Source organism: Neomonachus schauinslandi, chromosome 12 (genome assembly GCF_002201575.2).
Source record: "Neomonachus schauinslandi chromosome 12, ASM220157v2, whole genome shotgun sequence".
NCBI classification, from domain to species: domain Eukaryota; kingdom Metazoa; phylum Chordata; class Mammalia; order Carnivora; family Phocidae; genus Neomonachus; species Neomonachus schauinslandi.
In genome coordinates, this window is record NC_058414.1 from 73,722,305 (window position 1) to 73,744,044 (window position 21,740).

Consider the following 21,740-nt stretch of genomic DNA (forward strand, 5'->3'; position numbering starts at 1 on the left):
ATAGTTGACCTATTATGTTAGTTTCAGGTATACAACATAGTGATTCAACAATTATATACATTACGAAATGCTCACCATGATAAGTGTAGAAACCATCTGTCACCATACAGAGTTATTACAATAATATTGACTATATTCTCTATGCTGTACCTTTCATCTCTGGTTATATGTATGTATTTATATACAAAATTGTATATATCTATATATGTAAGAAAGTGGAGGGATTTCTTTTTTTAATTTATTTTTAATTTATTTTATTTATTTTTTTTTTAAAGATTTTATTTATTTATTTGAGAGAGAGAGAATGAGAGACCAAGGGCACAAGAGGGAAGAGGATCAGAGGGAGAAGCAGACCCCCTGCTGAGCAGGGAGCCCGATGTGGGACTCGATCCCGGGACTCCAGGATCATGACCTGAGCTGAAGGCAGTCGCTTAACCAACTGAGCCACCCAGGCGCCCCGGGATTTCTTTTTTTTAAAGATTATTTATTTATTTATTTGAGAGAGACAGAGAGAGTGACTGAGAACACAAGAAGGGGAGAGGGGCAGAGGGAGAGGGAGAAGCAGATTCCCCACTGAGCAGGGAGCCTGATGTGGGCTCGATCCCAGGACCTGGGCATCATGGCCTGAGCTGAAGGCAGATGCTTAACCGACTGAGCCAGTCAGGTGCCCCAAGAAAGTGGAGGGATTTCAGTTGAAATGTTATGTATGGTTTCTTCTCAGTAGTAGTACTACAAGTGATTTCTATTTGTTTTGCTTTTCTATATTCTCCAAATTTCTTGAAATAAGTGTCTTCTATAATCAGAAATAAAGATTATTAGCCACAACAGCCTTCCATGGGTCCACATGCTTATTGGTTAAAAGTCCCACTTCCAAGCATGGCACAAGTCCTTCAACAGCCTGCGTTGCCCATCTTACAAGGACACCTTTTGTCATTTTGCCACATACATCTGACCTGGCCACTCACCACTGCTGAGACATACTGTTTTTTTAAGCCTAAACCATCGTACATGCAGATCTGTCTTCCTGGAGCACCTCTATCATTTCTTGGTCTTGGAAATCCCACTTCTGTCCCTCCTCGGGTCATTTACTTGGTCCAGTTCCAGGCTGAGTTGCTTGCTCTCTGTAATGTACTCCCATAAGATTTGGTGTGATTTTCAGTTCTAGCACTAAGCATGTTTCAGTATTAATATATATTCATACGTTATTCTCCTGTGTGGGATTTTTGAAGTGGTCTTTAATATAGAGCTGATGTGCAATAAATAGCTGTGAAATAAACAAACAAACAAATAAATAAGTAAATAAGGGAGGGCTGCCTGGGTGGTTCCGTCGGTTGAGGGTTGAGTGTCCAATTCTTGGTTTTGGCTCAGGTCATGATTACAGGGTCCTGAGATTGAGCCCGGGTCAGGCTCTGTGTCAGTGGGGAGTCTGCTTGAGATTCTTCCCTCTCCCTCTGCCCCTTCCTCTGCTCACACTCTCTGTCTCTGAAATAAATAAATAAATCTTTTACAAAAATAAATGAATAAGGGAATAACAAATGCCTTTGTCCCATTTTATAAAGACTTTTTATTGTCTACTTCTTAAAAGCTTTGCTTTTAGTTGTTTGGTGACTAAGGGGGATGTAGGCCATCCATATCATGAGAACTCAAAGCAGTGGTCTTCAAACTTAATTGCTTATGTATGACCTAAAAGAATTTTGAAAAACTATGACACATAATCTCTGACACATTGTGAAGTTGACATAAATTTTTGTGTAGTTTTAAGTGGTGGCAAGAGGTGTAATTCCTGTTTATTGTATACTGTCTAAGTATGTTAAATGGATTTTTGTCAAAACCTTGGCATTATAGTTTGAGTGCATTCAGTTTATGGAAGATAAATGAATTTATGAAGTCAGTTCTCATTGTAAAGCCATTCAGCTTGCTTTCTGTCAGAAAAAGTATAGCAACCTTAAAATTAATAAGATAATTAATGTGTATCAACTAAATTTATTAAATTATCAAAAATTAAGTTATCAAATAATTAATTAAAATACCTTATTCTGCCACTAATTTCTGTAATCTTATTCTAAGATAGGTAAGACCCATAGATTGCCTTCAGGTGAAATGAGATGTTACCTCCTTCAGTATTCCTGGCTTTGCTTTCTTTCACAAGAAAGAAAATTATTTTTCTCTGTTCCCCTTGTGTGTGTCCTAGAGGTTTTTACACTCCAGGAAGGACAGCACAGTAAGACTTAGCACTGGTGACAGGCTCCTCTTCTTTGTCAAGTGAGGCAAGTACGACTGTGAGCCGGGAAGTGGGAAAGAAGAAATGACAAACAGCAAGCAGATCTTAGGCAGACTGATTTTAGGAAGGAGTATATTTGGTGGTTGAGAACGTGGGAATAGATTCCCTCAAGACTGTATGCATGAGCTTCCTCCCGATCAGTCCTTGGGGGCTGGTTACTCTGGATTGAAGACCCTGCTACCCTAAAGCTTCCCATGGGGCAATAGAGAAGCAGGGAACTTTCTTTTTCTTTCTTTTTTTTTTAAAGATTATTTATTTATTTATTTATTTATTTATTTGAGAGAGAGAGACAGGAGAAAGGGAACAGAAGCAGGGGGAGTAGGAGAGGAAGAAGCAGGCTTCCCGCTGAGCAGAGAGCCCGATGTGGGGCTCGATCCCAGGACCCTGGGATCATGACCTGAGCCAAAGGCAGACGCCTTGAAAGTTCCCCAGTAGGGAACTTTCAAAAGGGAATTCCTTCCTCCCAACTATTCTCATATAAGGGAATTCATCTGAATTATCTGGCAATCTCATCACATTTATACTTAAGAACTACTTAAGTGCTTTAGGCTTCTTAGAGGATGGTGCCAGTGGCGTGTTAGAAGAGAGGTTCAGGTTGGGTTGTAATTTCACTCTGGCCAACTTTAGTCATTTCACCTCTGAGTCACAAAGTCTACCGCTTTGAAAGAGATGGATTGTAAAATCTACCTCTGATGTTATTATTGTGCTGAGGATTAGATAATATTTATTTGCTCAGCCTATAGAAGAAGGTACATGTTTTCTTCAATATTAAATTAAGTTTAATTTAATTTAATGGTGAGTGACAATCTAGGATATTGAAATTATGTTTCCATTAAATGCTTTATTAAAATTTTCAGTGTTTTGCATCATGTACTCTAGAACTCATATACTATATAATTACATGCTATAAAGTATGGATCAGGTGGGGCGCCTGGGTGGCTCAGTCGGTTAAGCGTCTGCCTTCGGCTCGGGTCATGACCCCGGGGTCCTGGGATCGAGCCCCGCATCGGGCCCCTTGCTCCGCGGGGAGCCTGCCCCTCCCTCTCCCTCTGTCTGCCACTCTGCCTGCTTGTACTCTCTCTCTCTGTCAGTAAATAAATAAAATCTTAAAAAAAAAAAAAGAATGGATCAGGTGCCATGTGCTTTTCATAATACGTAAAACAAATATCTATTGAAAATACCTGAAAAACCTACCTTTGTATTTTCTGTATTTTTTTTTTTTCAGGGATTTGGGGAATTACTTGAGAAAGCAAAACAAAACAGTAATGACAGAAAAATTTCCAATGGTGATAACAGCCTCTTCTTCAGCAACTTCTCACTTCTTGGTGCTCCTGTCCTGAAAGACATCAGTTTCAAGATAGAAAGAGGACAGTTGTTGGCGGTTGCTGGATCTACCGGAGCAGGCAAGGTAATGTCTTCTATTCCTCACTGTGAGAACTTAATTTGGCGTGCACTTCTTTCTTTTCCTAGTTTGTCTGTAGTGTAAGAGGGTATGTTGGAGAAATTCTTACATCGGTAGTAGGAGAACACCTGGATATAGTGTCCCTTACATAAATTATTCCACTGATAATATTCTCTAGTCATTTTTTTTTTTCTTCATATTACTTCAGTGACTTTTTCTTCTGCATCTTTATATGGTATATGGCACACAACACAGTGTTTTTCCCCCCGCCCCCATGCATGTGCTGATCTTTACATTTATTAAATTTTTTCCTTCTTTTCTTTCTTTTTTAAAAATGTTATTATGTTATGTTAGTCACCATACAATACATCATTAGTTTTTGATGTAGTGTAGTGATCCACGATCCATTGTTTGCGTATAACACCCAGTGCTCCATGCAGTACGTGCCCTCCTTAATACCCATCACCGGGCTAACCCATCCCCCCACCTCCCTCCCCTCCAAAACCCTCAGTTTGTTTCTTGGAGTCCATATTCTCTCATGGTTTGTCTCCCCCTCTGATTTTCCCACCTTCATATTTCCCTTCCTTCTCCTAATGTCCTCCGTGCTATTCCTTATGTTCCACAAATAAGTGAAACCATATGATGATTGACTTTCTCTGCCTGACTTATTTCACTTAGCATAATCTCCTCCAGTCCCATCCATGTTGATGTAAAAGTTGGGTATTCATCCTTTCTGATGGCTGAGTGATATTCCATTGTGTATATGGACCACATCTTCTTTATCCATTCTTCTGTTGAAGGGCATCTCAGCTCTTTCCACAGTTTGGCTATTGTGGACATTGCTGCTATGACCATTGGGGTGCATATGGCCCTTCTTTTCACTACATCTGTGTCTTTGGGGTAAATACCCAGTAGTGCAATTGCTGGGTCATAGGGTAGCTCTCTTTTTAAATTTTTGAGGAACCTCCACACTCTTTTCTTTTTTTAGATTGGAGCATAGTTGACACCCAATGTTACCTTAATTTCTGGCATACAATATAACAATTGAACACTTCTATACATTACGCTATGCTCACAAATGTAGCTACCATCTGTCACCATACAACGCTATTACAATACCATTGGATATATTCCTTTGCTGTACCTTTCATCCATGTGACTTACTCATTCCATAACTGGAAGCCTGTATCTCCCACTCCCCTTTACTCATTTTGCCCATCCCCCCACACCTCTCCCCTCTGGCAAACATCAGATTGTTTTCTGTATTTATGGGTCTTTTTTTGCTTTTTGTTTGTTTATTCTTTCCTTTTGCTTTTTAGATTTCATATATAAGTCAACAAAGTGTCTTATACATGGTGGACATTCAGTAACTTTATCGAATAAATGAACCATTCATTTTTACCAATCTTTGGCATAGACCGTTTTTTTTTTCAGAGCTAGTCCAGGAAAATCATGGTATAGATTTAACCTCAGAACCACATAGGCAGAAGGTCCCTATTTTGTTGATTCAGGATTTTAGAGAATGGACTCAGACTTGCTTAGGATTTATTATGAGGAAAAATTACTGAGTGGAATAGATTTTTGAAAGAAATACATAGGAATGTTAATTTATTCAATGCTGGTCCATTTCCTACTCCCTACCCCCATCCCAACTTATTATAAGCCAAGAATATTTAGAGATACGTGTGACAAAAATTTACATGTTAAAAAGCAAAAACAGCTAAAGAGTTGAACTCTGGGATGAAAGCGAAGGAAGGAAGGAGGGAAGGTAGGAAGGTAGGAAGGAAGGAAGGAAGGAAGGAAGGGGCACTGCTGCTATAAGATAAAAATGTAAATAAAAGTAGAAATTAAGAAACATTTCTGAAAGACATTCATTAATATATAGGAAGAACAATAATTTTGAAGAATTTAATTTGAAACTTGGGAAACAAAATGCTACAGAAAATGTCTAGTCATTGAATTTGGTGTCCACAATGTTAGTAATACAGTTTGCTTATTTCTCTTTCCAATTCTCTTTTTCTATGTGTGAAACAGGCTTTTTAAATAAAGTAGCTGTACTTGTATATTCTCTTCTTAGGAGAACTTGTTCCTCCTTTTAAGTATCATTTTTTCCTTCTATTTCTTATATAATATTAGTAGCAATTTTCACTATTAAAATAAAAAGGTAACCATAGGAGAAGTTGTTCATCAGCAAATTATAGATGGTCTAAACAAGAAAGTTTGCTGGTGGGAGGTAATTATGTTCCATATAATTTTTAAAATTCTGTTTATATGTTTAAATTTACTTCTTCAAAAGGTGTACAAAAATAGCTTTGGATTCACCAATTACAAGACTTACCAGCAATTAAATTTCAGGCAATTCTATTAAGAATTGATGAGCAGATAATTGCTGGCTGGAGTTGCAGTTGCATCTTCTGGGAAGTAGCTCTGAAGACCAAGTCAGAGGAAGGCAGTGGTTCCTTAGGGATAATTAAACTCTTCTGAGGCCTTGGCAGCTCAATCCAGGAGGGAGCCTTTTCACAGTATTAGGAATGGAGTATTTTTTTTTTAAATTTTATTATGTTATGTTAGTCACCATACAATACATCATTGGTTTTGATGTGGTGATCCACGATCCATTGTTTTCTTATAACACCCAGTGCTCCATGCAGTACGTGCCCTCCTTGATACCCATCACTGGGCTAACCAATCCCCCCTCCCCCCCCAAAAAAACCCTGTTTGTTTCTCAGAGTCCATAGTCTCTCATGGTTCATCTCTCCCTCCAATTTCCGCCCCCCCCCATTTTTCCCTTCCTTTTCCTAATGTCCTCCATGCTAGGAATGGTGTATTTTATAATCGACTGGACAGAAGATCTAGCTAATATATAAAATTGAATAGTTGCAGATATTAACATTTGAAGTCAAGTCCCATCACACTCAGTTTGGTATATCACAAGCCTTCAAGATAACCAAATGATTCTACTTGTATGACTTAGCCTGGTATGCTTGCAGAGATTTTATAGCATAAAGATATTCATCACAACATTGTTTCCATATCCAAAAACTGGAGGGGCCCCTAAATGTCTATATTAAAGAATTGGTTAGATAAATTTTGGTGTATAGAATGGCATGTTATTCAGTCAGTAAAAAGGATGTTAAAAATGACTGTGAAGGATATGTATGATATGCTGTTAAGAAAGAGCAAGTTACAAAATGTCACATCCATAGTGACTTGTGTTTTATAAAAGCATGTATATATGTATACATGTGTCTGGAAGGACATTTATGGATCAAGTTGCTATCTCTGAGATTTTGGGTGTATTTTCTATCTCTAGATTTTCCAAAGTTACAAATATTTATATATATATTAACATATGTTATTTTCTTAAAACACTAAGGTCAGGTTTAATTTTATCCCTCTTTTCTGTTACAATTGTCTAGACTGTAAGGGACCCTTGTCTTTATTCAAGGACTGTCCTAGTGCTTAACACACATTTATTTAATTGAACATCTTTGAGAAAACAGGTTTTTTTGTTCTAATCTACGTTGTCTTTCATTTATGAAACTTCTGTGAATTATTTTAATTAAGCAAAATTGGTTTAAGAGTCTGCACCACTGGGTACCCTTGACTGAAGGATGGCTTGTGGCATCTCCCCCAGGGCGGGGGGGGGGTGGGATTTTCATTTCTTCTGTTGTCCGCATCACAGCTGAAGGATTCTGTGGTCTTGCTGACAACCCTGACACCACATAGTTTCTGTCATCCCTCCTGGCCTCTCCCTGGTACTAGATTTTAGCGTGGTTTTATAGTAACTGAACAACAGATGTGTAGAAGAGCTATCAGTGCCTGCTTTTGTTTACATTTAAAACAAAATACAAATGTCTGTGAAGTTTTATCAACATTTTCTTGTCAGTGTGTGTGTGTATATATATATGTTCAGTGATGGTTTCACTTAATGTCCTCTCAAAATACCAAAATATTGATAAATAATTTTTATATATTTTATGTATTTTATATATAATTATTTTTATATTTGTATTATATTAATGAGTATTAACATCAACATTAATATTAATATCAATATTATATATATAATATATATATATAATAAATATATAATATATATTATTATATATATATTATATATATAATATATAATATATATAATAATATATATTATATATATAATATCATAATATATAATATATATTATATATTATATATAATATCAATATTATATAGATTTAATATGGATAGGCAGATCTTTTCCATTGTTTGGGTTTATAAAGCTGTACTATATTAAAATATTGCTTCTAAAATATTTAAAAAATAAATATTGCTTCTAGCTTTAATTTTTATACAAAAGGATTTTACATAGAAATAAAATATTTTAGATTTTTTCCTTCATATAACAAAAATTATAAAATATACTGAAATCGATATCACAAAGATGTCTGTTACCTAATCCTGCCTTCTTCCTAATATATTTTAGGTGATATTATTATTTAATAAAATTTAACTGACGATTGAAAACTCTAGAAAATTAAAATATATAAAAACTGGAGAAATTTCCTTTTCACTCTGTCTCTGCTCTATTTTCCACTTTCGATCGTTCTGTCCCCCAGCCCAGGTAGCCAATCTTAATTTTTTGAATATATAGTATTCTACTTTACAGGTGGATGTTGTATAATGTAATGAGTCATCAATTGATATTTGGGTTGTTTCCAGTGTTTTGCTAACACAAAAATGACACTGTGAATATCCTTGCACACATGCCATTTAGCACATCTGCAAGTGTATCAGTAGGACAGCTTCCTAGAAATGGTAGAGCATTTGTGTATTCATTGAGCTTCTGTCCCTGAAGATTGCACTAATCTATGTGTGTACCATATGATCTATATAAAAGTATGGATTTCTCCATAGCATCGCCAGCAGATGATGTTATCTAATTTTTAAATTTTTTCCAGTCTTATTCTAGGAGGAAGTGGCATATCCATGTATTTTTAATTTGCGTTTCTCTTATTATGAATAAAGTACAATATCTTTTCATATGTTTAAAGGCCTCCTCTACTTTCATTTTTGGTGAAATAACTGTTCACATACTTGGTACATTTTTTAATGGGTTTGCTTTCTTTTTCCTTTTGATTTTAGAATCACTTCTTTAGAGAGAAATTATTCTTTTGTGTGTTCTAAGTTGCAAATATTTCAGTTTTGCACTTTTTTCTTTTGTTTTCTATGCACAAGTTTTTTTTTTTTAATGTGGTTTAATTTATCTTTTATTTTATGACTTCTGGATTTTGAGATAAAAAGCCTTTCTTACTCCACAGTTGTTTTTTTCCCCTTTAGGCATCCCCCAGTGTTTTCTTTAAGGATTTTAAGGTCTTGTTTTTGTACTTTTTCTTTGACCTATTTGGAATTCGTCATGAATATAGTATGAGGTGTGGACACAATTTTTTTGTTTGCCCTCTGGATGGCGTTCCAGCATCCGACACCATTTATTGAATAATCCATCTTTCCCCACTGATTTTAGATGCCACCTTTATTGAATACTAATTCCTTTGTGCATTTGGTTCTGGTTTGTAGTTTTATTTCTGTTCCATTGGCTTGTTTCTTTTATTTATTTATTTATTTATTTTATTATGTTATGTTCATCACCATACGTTACATCATTAGTTTTTGATGTACTGTTCCATGATTCATTGTTTTTGTATAACACCCAGTGCTCCATGCAGTACGTGCCCTCTTTAATACCCATCACCAGGCTAACCCATCCCCCCACCCCCCTCCCCTCTAGAACCCTCAGTTTGTTTCTCAGAGTCCATAGTCTCTCATGGTTTGTCTCCCCCATTGGCTTGTTTCTTATATAACAGTAATTCATTTTTAAAGTTATTGAGCCCTTATAATTTAATATAGTGTATCATATTATTAAATTTTATCATTTAACAAATTTATTGAGTCTCTACTTTGTGCCAAGTATTATTCTAGGCCCTGAAGATATAGTAGTGAATAAAACCTACAACATATTCTCATCCCCATCCAAGGAGCTCACATTCTAGTGGGAGACAAACAAACAAAAAATGAGTATATGGAATGTTACCTGATGGGAAATGCTATAAAGATAAAGCAAAGAGAAGATTGGTGATGGCGTGCAATTTTAAATAGGGGAGATAGAGAAGGCCACACTGAAAGGTCACATTCGAGCAGAGACTTGAAGGAGGTGAGGGCCAAGGTCGTGTGGCTACCTGCAGAAGAGTCTTGCAGAGAGAGGGCGGAGCAAAGCCTTGAAAGGAAACTGGGCCCATACTGTTCACTGAACAGCAAAGAGGTCAGTGGGGTTGGCACAGAGTCAGCCATAGAGAATAGAGCTGTCAGAGGAGTAATGCAGGCTAGACCATTACTTGGGCTCTTGTAAAGGAGCCTCAAGAGCCTTACAAAGGGGCTTGGAAAAAGTAAGGCCTTTCTTTCTGAGGAAATGAGAGGCCACTGGAAGGTTTTAAGCAGAAAAGTAACATGATTCGACTTACGTTTTGATGGGGCCACTTTGAAAATAGGTTGTAGAGAGACAAGGGCAGAGACAAGGGGATGAGTTAGGAAGCTATTGTGCTAACTGGGCAGGAGATGATGTTCGCTTAATCCAGGTAGTGATGGAAGTAGTAGTCAGATTCAGGACTGTTTGTAAGAAAGATACCACAGAATTAGATTGCAAGTGGCATATAAAAAAAATGGAAGAGTCAAGGATGAGTCCAAGGACTGGGTAACTGGAAGCTTGAGGGTACCATTACCTGAGAAGATTATAGAAGAAACTGGTTTGGGTGGAGCTAGATTTTAGAACATTAAGTTTATAATGCATATTCAGCATCCAAGTTGAGATGTTAATTGGATATACAGGTCTGGTTTCACTTGATCTTAACCAAAAGGCTGAGAAGCAATTACAGGTCTGATTTCAAAGGGGTGGGGACTGGCAGTACAAAAACTTGAGGCCAGATGAGATTCCAAAGGACAGAGTATGCATAAGAAGGGAAAGGGGTCAAGGTGTGAGCCCTAGGACCTTCCAACTTTTAGAGGTGGGGGAAGTAATTTGTCATAGAGGTTATATTTATAATAACTTTACGTTAAGTCTTTGGGTTTTTCTTTCTTTTATAACCTAACGTGAACTCCGATAAAAGCAATGTTTTTTCTTTCTCTGCTGCCTCCTTTTCTTCTACTCAATTTTAGTCAGTAGTGTTATCTTTCTTAATGCTTTATCTTTGTATTGTTAAATATGCTTAAGCTTCTGTTACCCAGTGTGTTACGTTTAAATGATATCCTTTGACTTCCAGCTTTTCTTGATAAGGCAATCAGCAAATTTCCTTTATACCCCATTTCCTTTGTTTTGTTTGTGTTTTACTTAAAACTTTTCTTATTGTCAGGGCATATAATGTATTTAAATTCTCTTCTTCAACTCTAATTCCCACATTAGTTTAAATTTTAGTTCACAGTCTTTTATATAAAGTCTTTGCTCACTGATAGTCCTTTTGGTGAAGTTTCTTCAGTCATCTTTTGGATGATTTTATCCTTGTTTCTTCAAGAAGGGCTCATGGAAACAATATTATGTCTATATCTTTTTTTAACTGATCCCTTCTTTGTTAGATGAAGATCATATTGAATCTACCTTGTTGGGTTATTGTGAGAATTAAATAAATGAATGCAGTTAAATCACATAGAACAGCACCCAGCATAGACCGAGTACTCAACGAATGTTAGCTGTACTAATCTTTCCCTGACGTCCTCCAAACCCATCCCAATGATCTGAATCAGGTTCTCCATCCCTGTGAACCTCTACCATAGCACTTATCACACTCCACTGTAATTGTCTCTTTTATTCCTCTTTGTATCTTTTGTGCATAGCAGCATATCCAGAACAAGAAGTGCTTAATAAATTTTGAATCAAATGAATTAATATAGAATCCTTTAAAAATCAGAACAGATGCCTCTGCTTAGGATGATAGTTGGAGGTGGCGTATTCTGAGAGTGATTTGATCAAATGATTTAACTTAATAACCATGGTTTTGTTTCCAGACTTCACTTCTAATGATGATTATGGGAGAACTGGAGCCTTCAGAGGGTAAAATTAAGCACAGTGGAAGAATTTCATTCTGCTCTCAGTTTTCTTGGATCATGCCTGGCACCATTAAAGAAAACATCATCTTTGGCGTTTCCTATGATGAGTATAGATATAGGAGTGTCATCAAAACATGCCAACTGGAGGAGGTAAGTAACTATGTGACATACTTCTGATTATGCATATGAAATCTTCAGACTACCAAAGGTATATAATTAGCCCCCTATTCAATCAGTCAATGTATATTAATCAAGTTTCCAACATGGGCAAACTACTCTGAGTAAATCAACTAATAAAATATCTGACCCCTGCTTTAAGAGACTTACAAAAACATAGAGAAGGTACAATTTATTTTTAAAAAGTTGGGCTGATATGGTTACAATAAAAACTCTTTATGAAATGGAGGGAATTTTATTGCCTCATTAGTGACACATACCCTCAATGTGTTATATGGCATGCATTTTTTAAAAGATACTTCAAAGTTACATGAGAGGATTTTAATAATTTTAATAACCACCATAGCCTAATGGAATGAACATTGACCTGCCAGTAGAGAATCAGAGATAAAATTGTGATTATATTTTATCCTTTGGCCTGAACATGTAGTCATATGACTTCTAGTGACTGTCATTCTCTGAAACAGAGGAAAAATGAAGATGATGCTATTGACTCATTTTATAATAACATTGGGGAATGGGCTAATTAACTGAAAATATGTGAAATATTCCCAGTGAAGCCAGTATGTGGATCTTGTGCTATTCAATACATAAATTGTATGGTGGAGGGTTCAATAATTATTGATGTAAATGTTAAGTCAGAGAATATATCATTTTGAGGCTTATCACCAGTATTGCCTGAATAGTGATCTTGATTCAAAGTCACTGTCTTTGGGGCACCTGGGTTGCTCAGTCGGTGAAGCGTCTGACTCTTGATTTGGGCTCAGGTCATGATCTAAGGGTCATGATTGATCCAGCCCTTCTCTTCCTCTCCCTCTCCCCTCCACCTCTGCTTGTGCCCTCTCTCAAAAAACAAACAAATAAACAAACAAAAACACCCCAAAGTCACTATCTTTAATAGGTGGCATTTGACACTAGTGGGTTTCTTTAAGTCACCTTTTATGAAAAAAAAAATTGTGGTGGGAATAAAATGAAACTTAAATACAGTGCATGAAAAATAGAAAAAGGCTAATTGTCAGTTAGATAGAAGCCGCAATTCTTACAAAAGAGAGACGCCTGCTTGTACAAATGGCTCTCCATGTATATACTGACCCGTTCAACAGGAGTTTTTTAGAGCTCCATTCTCTTATTTTCTATACATGAAAACATAATAACAATAAAAACCATCCTGAAAAAGTATTGGATTTATCTTGAAGAAGATACTCTTCATTCCTCAAAAGCTCTTCTTCCAAGAATAGTATTGCACAACCTGGAGGTTGAAACTCTCAGGAGATTTGTTATTAAACAACAACAAAAAAATCTGGGTGTTTTTAGAGACTAGAGGTATTTGTCTAGGTGGGGACTGGGATGTAGGAGTGGTTGTGTCTTGCTAGGTAAATCATAGGCTTTATTTATTAATTGAAAGGTGTTGGAAGGTTTCTGGTAGGCTTAACTTTTTTGCTTTGAATATACTTTTTCTCATAGAAATAATTTTGTAAGTGGTGATTTGATTCCACCAAATGAAAGTATATTTAATCCAAATAGGGCATAGCTATATTACTAATAGTAAATTCAGAGCTGGGGGTCCCTCATTCATGAAATGAGTATTTACTGACTTGAATACTGTGTTAAGTGGGAAAACCAAGCTGAAAAATACATAGTCCATTATCTAAAGGGTTCATGTCATAGTGATCTGTGTTTTTGTGAACTATTGTATGGTATGTGAATTATATCACAATAAAGCTATTAAAAATAATGAAAGAAAAGAGGATAAGAGCAAGAAGAGCATATTCTTTTCTTTTCTCATTCTATGACCAACCTCAAAATCATTTTTAAAGTGTATGTTAGTGTTTTTTAGTATATCCACAGGGCCATATACCCATCACCACATCTTCAACTCCTCTGAAAGAAGTGTTATTAGCTATCAGTTTCCATTTCTTCATACCTACCCTGCCCCCCAACACACACACCTGGCTCTAAACAACCACCAATCTACCTGCTGCCTCTAAAATTTTCCTGTTCTGGATATTTAACACAAATGCAAACATTCAATATATGGCCTTTTATGCCCAAATAAACTTTTAAACTAGAAAAAGTTAAGAAGTCTTCATTTTGAAAACATTTAAGACTTGCTGCATTTTGTAAAAATATGAATGGAATAAGATCCTTGTACTTGAGAGGTTCATGGACCAGCAGGGGAAAGAAACATATCAATAAGAAATGTAATTGGCGCTCTAAGAGAAAATGAAAGAGCCATTTCTGTAGGAATGAAAAGAGGGAGCATAGGAATCGATCTCCATCTGCCTGATGTAAGGAATAACCTTCAAAGGAGGTACAAGGCTAATGTCCTCTAATAGAATGATTCACTGTGGAATTCCAATGGTGACAAGAGTGAAATTGATGGCTTGGAGGAATTTTTTAGATTAAGAACATTAGAGCTGCCGATAAAGTAGAGAGAAGGTTAGGTTGGTCTGAAGAAGTGGGAAATTAATGAATAAATGGTAACTGGATTATTGAGAAAATTAAATGGGATAAATATAAGGTGCGTAACATAGCATCTGGTGTAAATTAGCCATTCAGTAAATACTATCTCATTTCTACTTCGTTTTGAGGTGGAGAATACTGCTAGAGAGTGTGATGTAAGATAAATACGTTCTTAGAGTCAGTTCTTGTTAGTGAGTGACTACTATGGAAATACGATGGAACTTGGTGTAATTAAGATGGGGAACCATGATGGCCATGAAAAGTCATCAATGTGAATTTTGATGATGACGAAAGTGGTTATAAGAAAAAATGATAAAAGTTGTTATCTGTAAATATGGTAGTTGTTCTTCATGACGCAATCAACAGAAGTTGGAGTATTCTATGGAAGAAAACAGATGGCATTGGACAGTTTGGAGTTCAGGCACATTGGTTGCATGCTCCAGAAATGGCAATGGGGTTGGGAGGCGATTCTAGTTTCTTTTTTTTTTTTTTTAAAGATTTTATTTATTTTTCAACAGAGAGAGAGACAGTGAGAGAGGGAACACAAGTAGGGGGAGTGGGAGACGGAGAAGCAGGCTTCCCGCTGAGCAGGGAGCCCGATGTGGGACTCGATCCCAGGACCCCGGGATCATGACCCGAGCTGAAGGCAGACGCTTAACGACTGAGCCACCCAGGCGCCCCCGCGATTCTAGTTTCTATGTGCCTTTCACACCCCAAAACATGACTCTGTACCAGACACTGTTCACTGTGGTGGGGTCAGGGCGGGTACAAAATGAAAACATTATCCCTTCCCTCAAATAACTTATAGGTTGGTTGGGGAAAAACATACAGAAAGAGATAGCAAGTGTTGGGATAAAGGTATTCTTAGGTCACTGCGGAAGCCCAGTTGAGGGCTTTTGGCTTGCCTCAGCAGTTTAGGAAAGGCTTTCTGTAAAAGTGGACAGTCTGATGGATGAGTAAAAATGGGAAGGGTATTCTGGACAAAAGCAACTGAGCAGAAACACAGGATGTGAAACCAGTTGGTTAGTGCAGGGAACTTCATGAACTTGAAGTGCAAGCATCTTCATAGAACCAGAGTATAACTGGGGGACACTGAGTGTAGAGGGAGGAATGAACCCAGAGGACCATGGCCTGGGGGCCTTGTACACCAGTCTCAGGAATTTTGTCTTGGAGAGGTTTAATCAGGGGAAGAAGGATGCAGGCAGTTTTGCATTTTAGATATACCACTTTGGCTGTAATATGAGAAACAGAATTAAGGTGGGTGCATTTCGAAACTGTGGGATGGCAGGAAGAACGTATATCTTGAAATTTGACAGAGTTAGGTTACTAAAGAAAGTTACTTAATCCTATTATACACTGAGTTTTATCCTCTGTAATATGGAGATTATATTATTTATTTTGTAGAATTTTGTAGATTTTTCTGGCACACCAAAAGTACTTAATAAATAAAACAGCCAGTAGTAGTAATAGTAGTAGTAATAGTATTTGCTGTTCTGACTAGAGCAGAGACTAACAGGAGCTATTTCAGTAATCCAGATAATGGTTGTGAGGGACGAGAAGAAACAGAAGTTAAGCAGAGGCATTGTGAGGAGATCAAGAATGCCATATTTATATACTATTTCCATCCGAAGGAAAGGGCATCAGGGAAAATGGGCCTTCGGGGAAGACTGAGGGGTTTTTTTCCTGAAGAAATTAGAAGAAAGACAGTGATTTAGGATTAAGGATTCCCTGCACAACAGGAACTGGAAAGGGGGGCAGGTAGGAGTGCTATGGGTTTAGGAAGGAAGCACGTGGAGGTGAATTACATAGAACTGAGACATCTGATCAAGGCAGAAAGATCACAGGTCTTACTAACAAAATTTCCAGTGGAGGACACCAGTAGGTGGGCTTGAATAAGTAATTGTTATAACGATGATGACGTGCATCTTGCTTTTGTAATGTACACTTGGCTCTTCTTCCCCTTTGCCTTAAATTGTCAAAACACTTAGCTTTTCATTTCTTTTTTTTAAAAATTTTATTTATTTATTTGACAGAGAGAGAGAGCAAGAGAGGGAACACAAGCAGGGGGAGTAGGAGAGGGAGAAGCAGGCTTCCCACTGAGCAGGGAGCCCGATGTGGGACTCGATCCCAGGACCTTGGGATCATGACCTGAGCCGAAGGCAGACGCTTAACGACTGAGCCACCCAGGCGCCCCAGGTTTTTGTTTCTAATGATCGCTGGGTCCCTGCTCGCTCTGGTCCCGCTGACTTTTGCAACTAGGCCTTTCCAGTCATCTTATAATAGGCAAACACATCCAGCACCCTAAATTCTTTGTACTTGAGACTGGCAAATGCAGTGAATACACTGAATGTATAGCGTGTCTGCTTCTCTTCTTGTTGCTGAATATTCCCTGTATGTTGTTACCTATCCAACTACATGGTGAATTGCTTGAGAGCTGTGACTCTTAAAAGTTTATTTTGGTATATTCCACGCAGGACGTGGAGAGGCAGTCTGGTGAATTCTTATGAGGTGACCGTTTCAGCAGTACTTTGGAGTAGGCATGCCGTTCCGGGAATTGTGCTCAGCACGTGTTCCCCTCCGAGCCTTGCAGTCTCAGGGTTGGAGGAGATGCTGATTCCATGGCGGGAGGACGTTACTGCTGGAGTAATGAAAGGAATTAGAAGTCCTGGACTATCTTAGTCAAAACCAAGGTCTCCTCTATTTTCAGTCCTTAAGAGTTTCCAATTTTGGTAATTTTCTTGTCGTTGTTAAACAAGTGTTCCCCACCTTTCAAGAAGAGGCCGGGGGGGGGCTTCCCAAGGGAAGTTTTTCTTTTTTGAGCGTGGGGGAGTTTGGAGCGGAGGACCACAACACACCCGCAGTGTCCCCGAGGGTGTAGCGGCTGGTGTCCGCCACAGTCACCCTGGCCGCGTCCCCCCTGTGGCCCCTGGCCCCCAGTACAAACAGCCGTGAGTCCACCTGTTGTCATTTTGATGGCCAGCGTTGATCTGTTTCTGAACGTGCTCCAGCCAGACTTGGAACTGGAGATGAGAATGGGATATTTTCTTCCTCATTTTTGTGTTTTTGTTCAGCTCTAATATCTACAGAGTACTTGGTATGTAGTGATGTATGCTGTCCTAGGAGCGGGCAGGTAGGTGTAAATTGGCGTGGGTAGGAAACAGCATGCACAACATATTTCACATAGTTTTCCGATTTCAGTTTGTTGAAAACTCTTCCCTCAGAGGGATAGCTTGAAGACTTTATCATGGGGAAGGGCATGGAGACAGCTCTGTGTTGATAGAATGACTCGTAGGGTGCAGACACGAGGGAGCAAGCCAGGTGCAGATCCTTCGCCTTCAGTTCTCCTTTAGGAACGTCTCCATGTCTTGCTTTACATTTCCTCCTTTGGATCTAGATGATGGTACCATGGATTCCTAGACAAATGTAGAGTTGTTTTTGTTTTTTTTTAAGATACCATTTTATATCCTGGTGCCCATTAACTTATTCTTTTCTTTCCATGTAACCAGACTGCCCCTGAGGGTCCTCCTAAATATTTGTTTGCTTTTGTAACCAGCACTGGGGATTTTGCTAGCTTAAAAAGAGGACTCTGTGTAACTGGGCCCTTATTAACTTACTTATCCCTTAAGGTCCCTTAAGGAGATTGTAACCCTGTTTCATTATTAAAAGAGGGACAGATTTCATTGTCTCTTGTCTTTTTTTATTTCCAGGATACTGCTTTTTTTTTTTTTTTTACACTTCACCAATACCTTACCCTTCCACAGAGCCCCACAGCTGACAGCAAGAGAATTCTAGGCAGGCTGGTGTTTGGATAATGGGTAGTTGGACTGACTATATTCAGTGACTCACTCTCTCGTAAAAGTACCTGGGTTTGGCTTTTATGATAGTGCGTGGTGGAAGGTGGGGCGTGGGATATGAGAAGCAGCTAGGGACTTAGGATATGTAATCGGTTTCCACAGAGCTGTTGAGATCCTTTTGTAACCGCAAAATGGTCTTCATTAAGTATTTGTCTTGGCAGCCATTACATATGCATTGTAATAAAAATATTTACTATGTTAAGTTGCAGAATTAAAATCTGTGTGTGTTTTCTCTACCACCACTGCTTGGCAGTTTTCATCATTAAGTCATTAGAAGAAAACAAATTAGGAGGAAAATTGGCAAGAAGTTGCTAAAGGAAAAAAAAAAAACTTGGGAGGGAAATTGGTAAGAAATATGAAAAACTTGGGAGGGAAGTAAGCAAAGAAATGAGTTAAGTACTGTTCTGGAAAATAAATTCCATCATGCACATACCACAAGTCTAATTAAATTGACTTTGACCTCTGGATATCCAGATCTGGCCAAAACTAACCTGTATGAACAGAGGCTTAACCTTTTGGATGGTCAGTCCACCAATATAGGAGAATTCAGGAATGTTCATTTGAGAGATCTGTAAATAAAAAGAGGCCATATGAATTAACATTTGCATTCGGTAGCAGCCAAGACATAATGGAGACGTAAAACAGATATTTGAAACACATTGAACTATGTCCCCAAAACCAGAATAAACCACACTTAATGACTGCACCATGAACCACCTGTAATTTTCTCCTAATAGGTAATTAAGTTGGAAAGCACTGCCATTTATTTACTGTAATATGAAGCAAGTACATTTATTTTATAAAACCATTGAACCAGAACCTAAGAGAAATGCCATAGCATTTCCTGAACTGAACTGTTATTTCACTTCATCTGAGCCCTGGAACTTAAAAATAAACACTAGCTAACATCTCTCTAGCGAGCACATGTCAGCTCTGCTGTGCTAAGCACTTTGCACACATCAGTCCATTGAATTCTCACTTTCTCGCCATCCAGTGACAACTTTGCTTAGAGTTTGCATCAAAGAGAAACTGTGCTGAATTCTAACAGTGTGAACCTGACTTTAGGAATTGAAATTACAAATCCTGGAATTAATTATCAGCTTAACAAATGAGAGTTTTACATCTCTAAAACCAAAATAACTGTAAGACTGCTCGTCTTAGGAAGATTTGGGCAAGTCAACAGAACAGTATTATAAAAATTTAGTTATAATGGTCTGGGACTAGGCTATCTCGTGAATAAATAATGAAATGAAGATATTTAAGCTAGGTTTTCGTATTAAAAAACAAAACAAAAAAATCATGAAGTTTTCCGAAAGTAAAAGCCATGATGTATCATTATGTCTATGCCTAAGGTTTCATCCCTCCTGAAGAACTGGGATTCTGAGCCCTGCACTCTTGGAATTTTCCTCTTTGTAACAATGGCTAATAAAACAAGGTCAAGGGAAGATCTTACACTTATATTTTCATAGAACCTTAGAACTCAGTCATGTTCATAAAGGTCTTTGTAGGAAGAGAAAACGGTTTTTCTAAAAATTCTGAGTACAAGTGTTCTCTTAACAAATCAGCCCCCGAAATGACAATTGTATTACCATCAATGTCTTTCAGAACGAAGTCTATAATACCTAATTTTTATTCAGAAGGTTTAGCTAGCCTCGATTCAAATTTACTAAATTAAAAAGTTGATTTCAACAAATATTTGAGTTCCTCCTATGGACATAGTAGTATGGTAGGCACTCTGGATGCTGCCTGCAAGTGTAGCAAGGGTCTCTGTCTGCAATTAATTTTTGACTTACAGATATTTGGGGGGAAAGATAGATATATATATGTGTGTCCGTGTGTAGATAGATATTCACTCAGTTAATATTTATATATATATTCACTCATCTAGTAAGTATTTGTAAGTGTAAACATTGAACTAAGGACTCTGCCCAACTCTGGGAATTATTAATGAACAAGACACAATCCCTGTCCTTAAGGGGCTTTTATTCTAGTGGAGATGACCAAATAAAAACCAGAGCAGTTTGATGAATTGATTAGTTAATTCTATGATAGGGATTAATATAGGGTCCTTAAATGAGTACAGAGAAGTAGCATTTAATCTGATCTTAGAAGTTCAGGCAAGGCTTCCCTGGAGGAAGTGACATCTCAGGTGAGAGATGTTGGATGTGTAGGAGTCATTTGAGTGAAGAAGAATAGGGAGAACATTCCAGAAAGAGAACAGAATGTACAAGGCCTAGAGCTCAGAGGGAGCACTGTATATTTGAGGACCTGTAGTCAGTTCTCTGTTGCTAGAGTGTATAATGAAATGGGCCCGGAGCCAGGAGAGAGGGTTGCACTTTTGCAGGAGCTCTAGGTAGGGAAGCAAGACTGGGGTCTGGAAAGACAGGGGTATATTGTGATAGCTGAACTGGGAGAGGACAGTCAGATCATGGTTTCTGTCCTTCCATATGCCAGCAATTAAAAAAAAAAAAGCCAAAAGAGACAGAAAGACAAATTCATCTGTTCCACTTTTGTGTTTCATGTAAATCCAGTTGATGAAATCCAATTCTCATCCGGCATTCCAGCTGCAGAGAAGTCAGAGAAACATGGTAATTGGTGGGAGCACAGGGAAGTACCCTAGGAGGAGAGCAAATGGGTCTCTAGCGTCCTCTGTGGTGGCTTTTCTTTACTGGGGGGAGTGCCATAATAAAAACAACATTTTAGGAAGATTCATCTAATGTAATATGCAAATTGGAGGGTGATAATGGAGATGTTGTGGTTAGAAGTTTATGAAATACTGTCATTCCAATTTTGAAAAAGAAGTAAAATTTTTTTTTTTAAATTTTATTTATTTATTTGAGAGAAAGAATGAGAGAGACAGAGAGAGCATGAGAGGGGGGAGGGTCAGAGGGAGAAGCAGACTCCCCACCGAGCAGGAAGCCTGATGCGGGACTCGATCTTGGGACTCCAGGATCATGACCTGAGCCAAAGGCAGTCACTTAACCAACTGAGCCACCCAGGCGCCCAGGAAGTAAAATTTTTAAGGGACTTGTTGAAGATCCATAATTGATGGGACCAGCAAGAGAATCCAAGTCTTCTGACTCCTTATCTTTTTTCTGTTCTCTATTAGGGTTATTGCTTATTGGAAAAGAAACTCTATATTAGACTCTAAGGACTTACCCATTGAACATTGCTGACTTTAAGTTCAAATTTTAGGCTAATTAATTTTACTGTGATGTTAACAGTATCATTAAACCATTAAGATTGTAAATCTGCCATTTGTAAAGGGAAAGATTATGATAACAAAGCCTTGTGACCTAATGGCACTGAGAACTCCATGACATAGTTGTGAAGACTATTTGCAGGCTATTTGTTTTCGTGGAAATGATATGTCAAGCCACATGGTCCTAAAGAAGCGTATCTTGGGAAAACCACCTATACTACACACTTGAAATTTAAATAAGTCAGGAAATTTCTTCCCAGATCCTCTTCCAAATTGTCTTCTCCT

General features: G+C 37.8%; 1 protein-coding gene across 1 annotated transcript in view; it reads left to right on the forward strand.

Annotated features, from left to right (window-relative positions):
* Nucleotides 1-21,740, forward strand: part of CFTR (CF transmembrane conductance regulator) — a 167,279-nt gene that overhangs the window by 60,094 nt on the left and 85,445 nt on the right. The window contains exons 11-12 of the mRNA XM_021699342.1: nucleotides 3,507-3,689; nucleotides 11,718-11,909. Of these exons, the coding sequence (XP_021555017.1) occupies nucleotides 3,507-3,689; nucleotides 11,718-11,909 (375 nt within the window). The remainder of the gene's footprint in view (nucleotides 1-3,506; nucleotides 3,690-11,717; nucleotides 11,910-21,740) is intronic.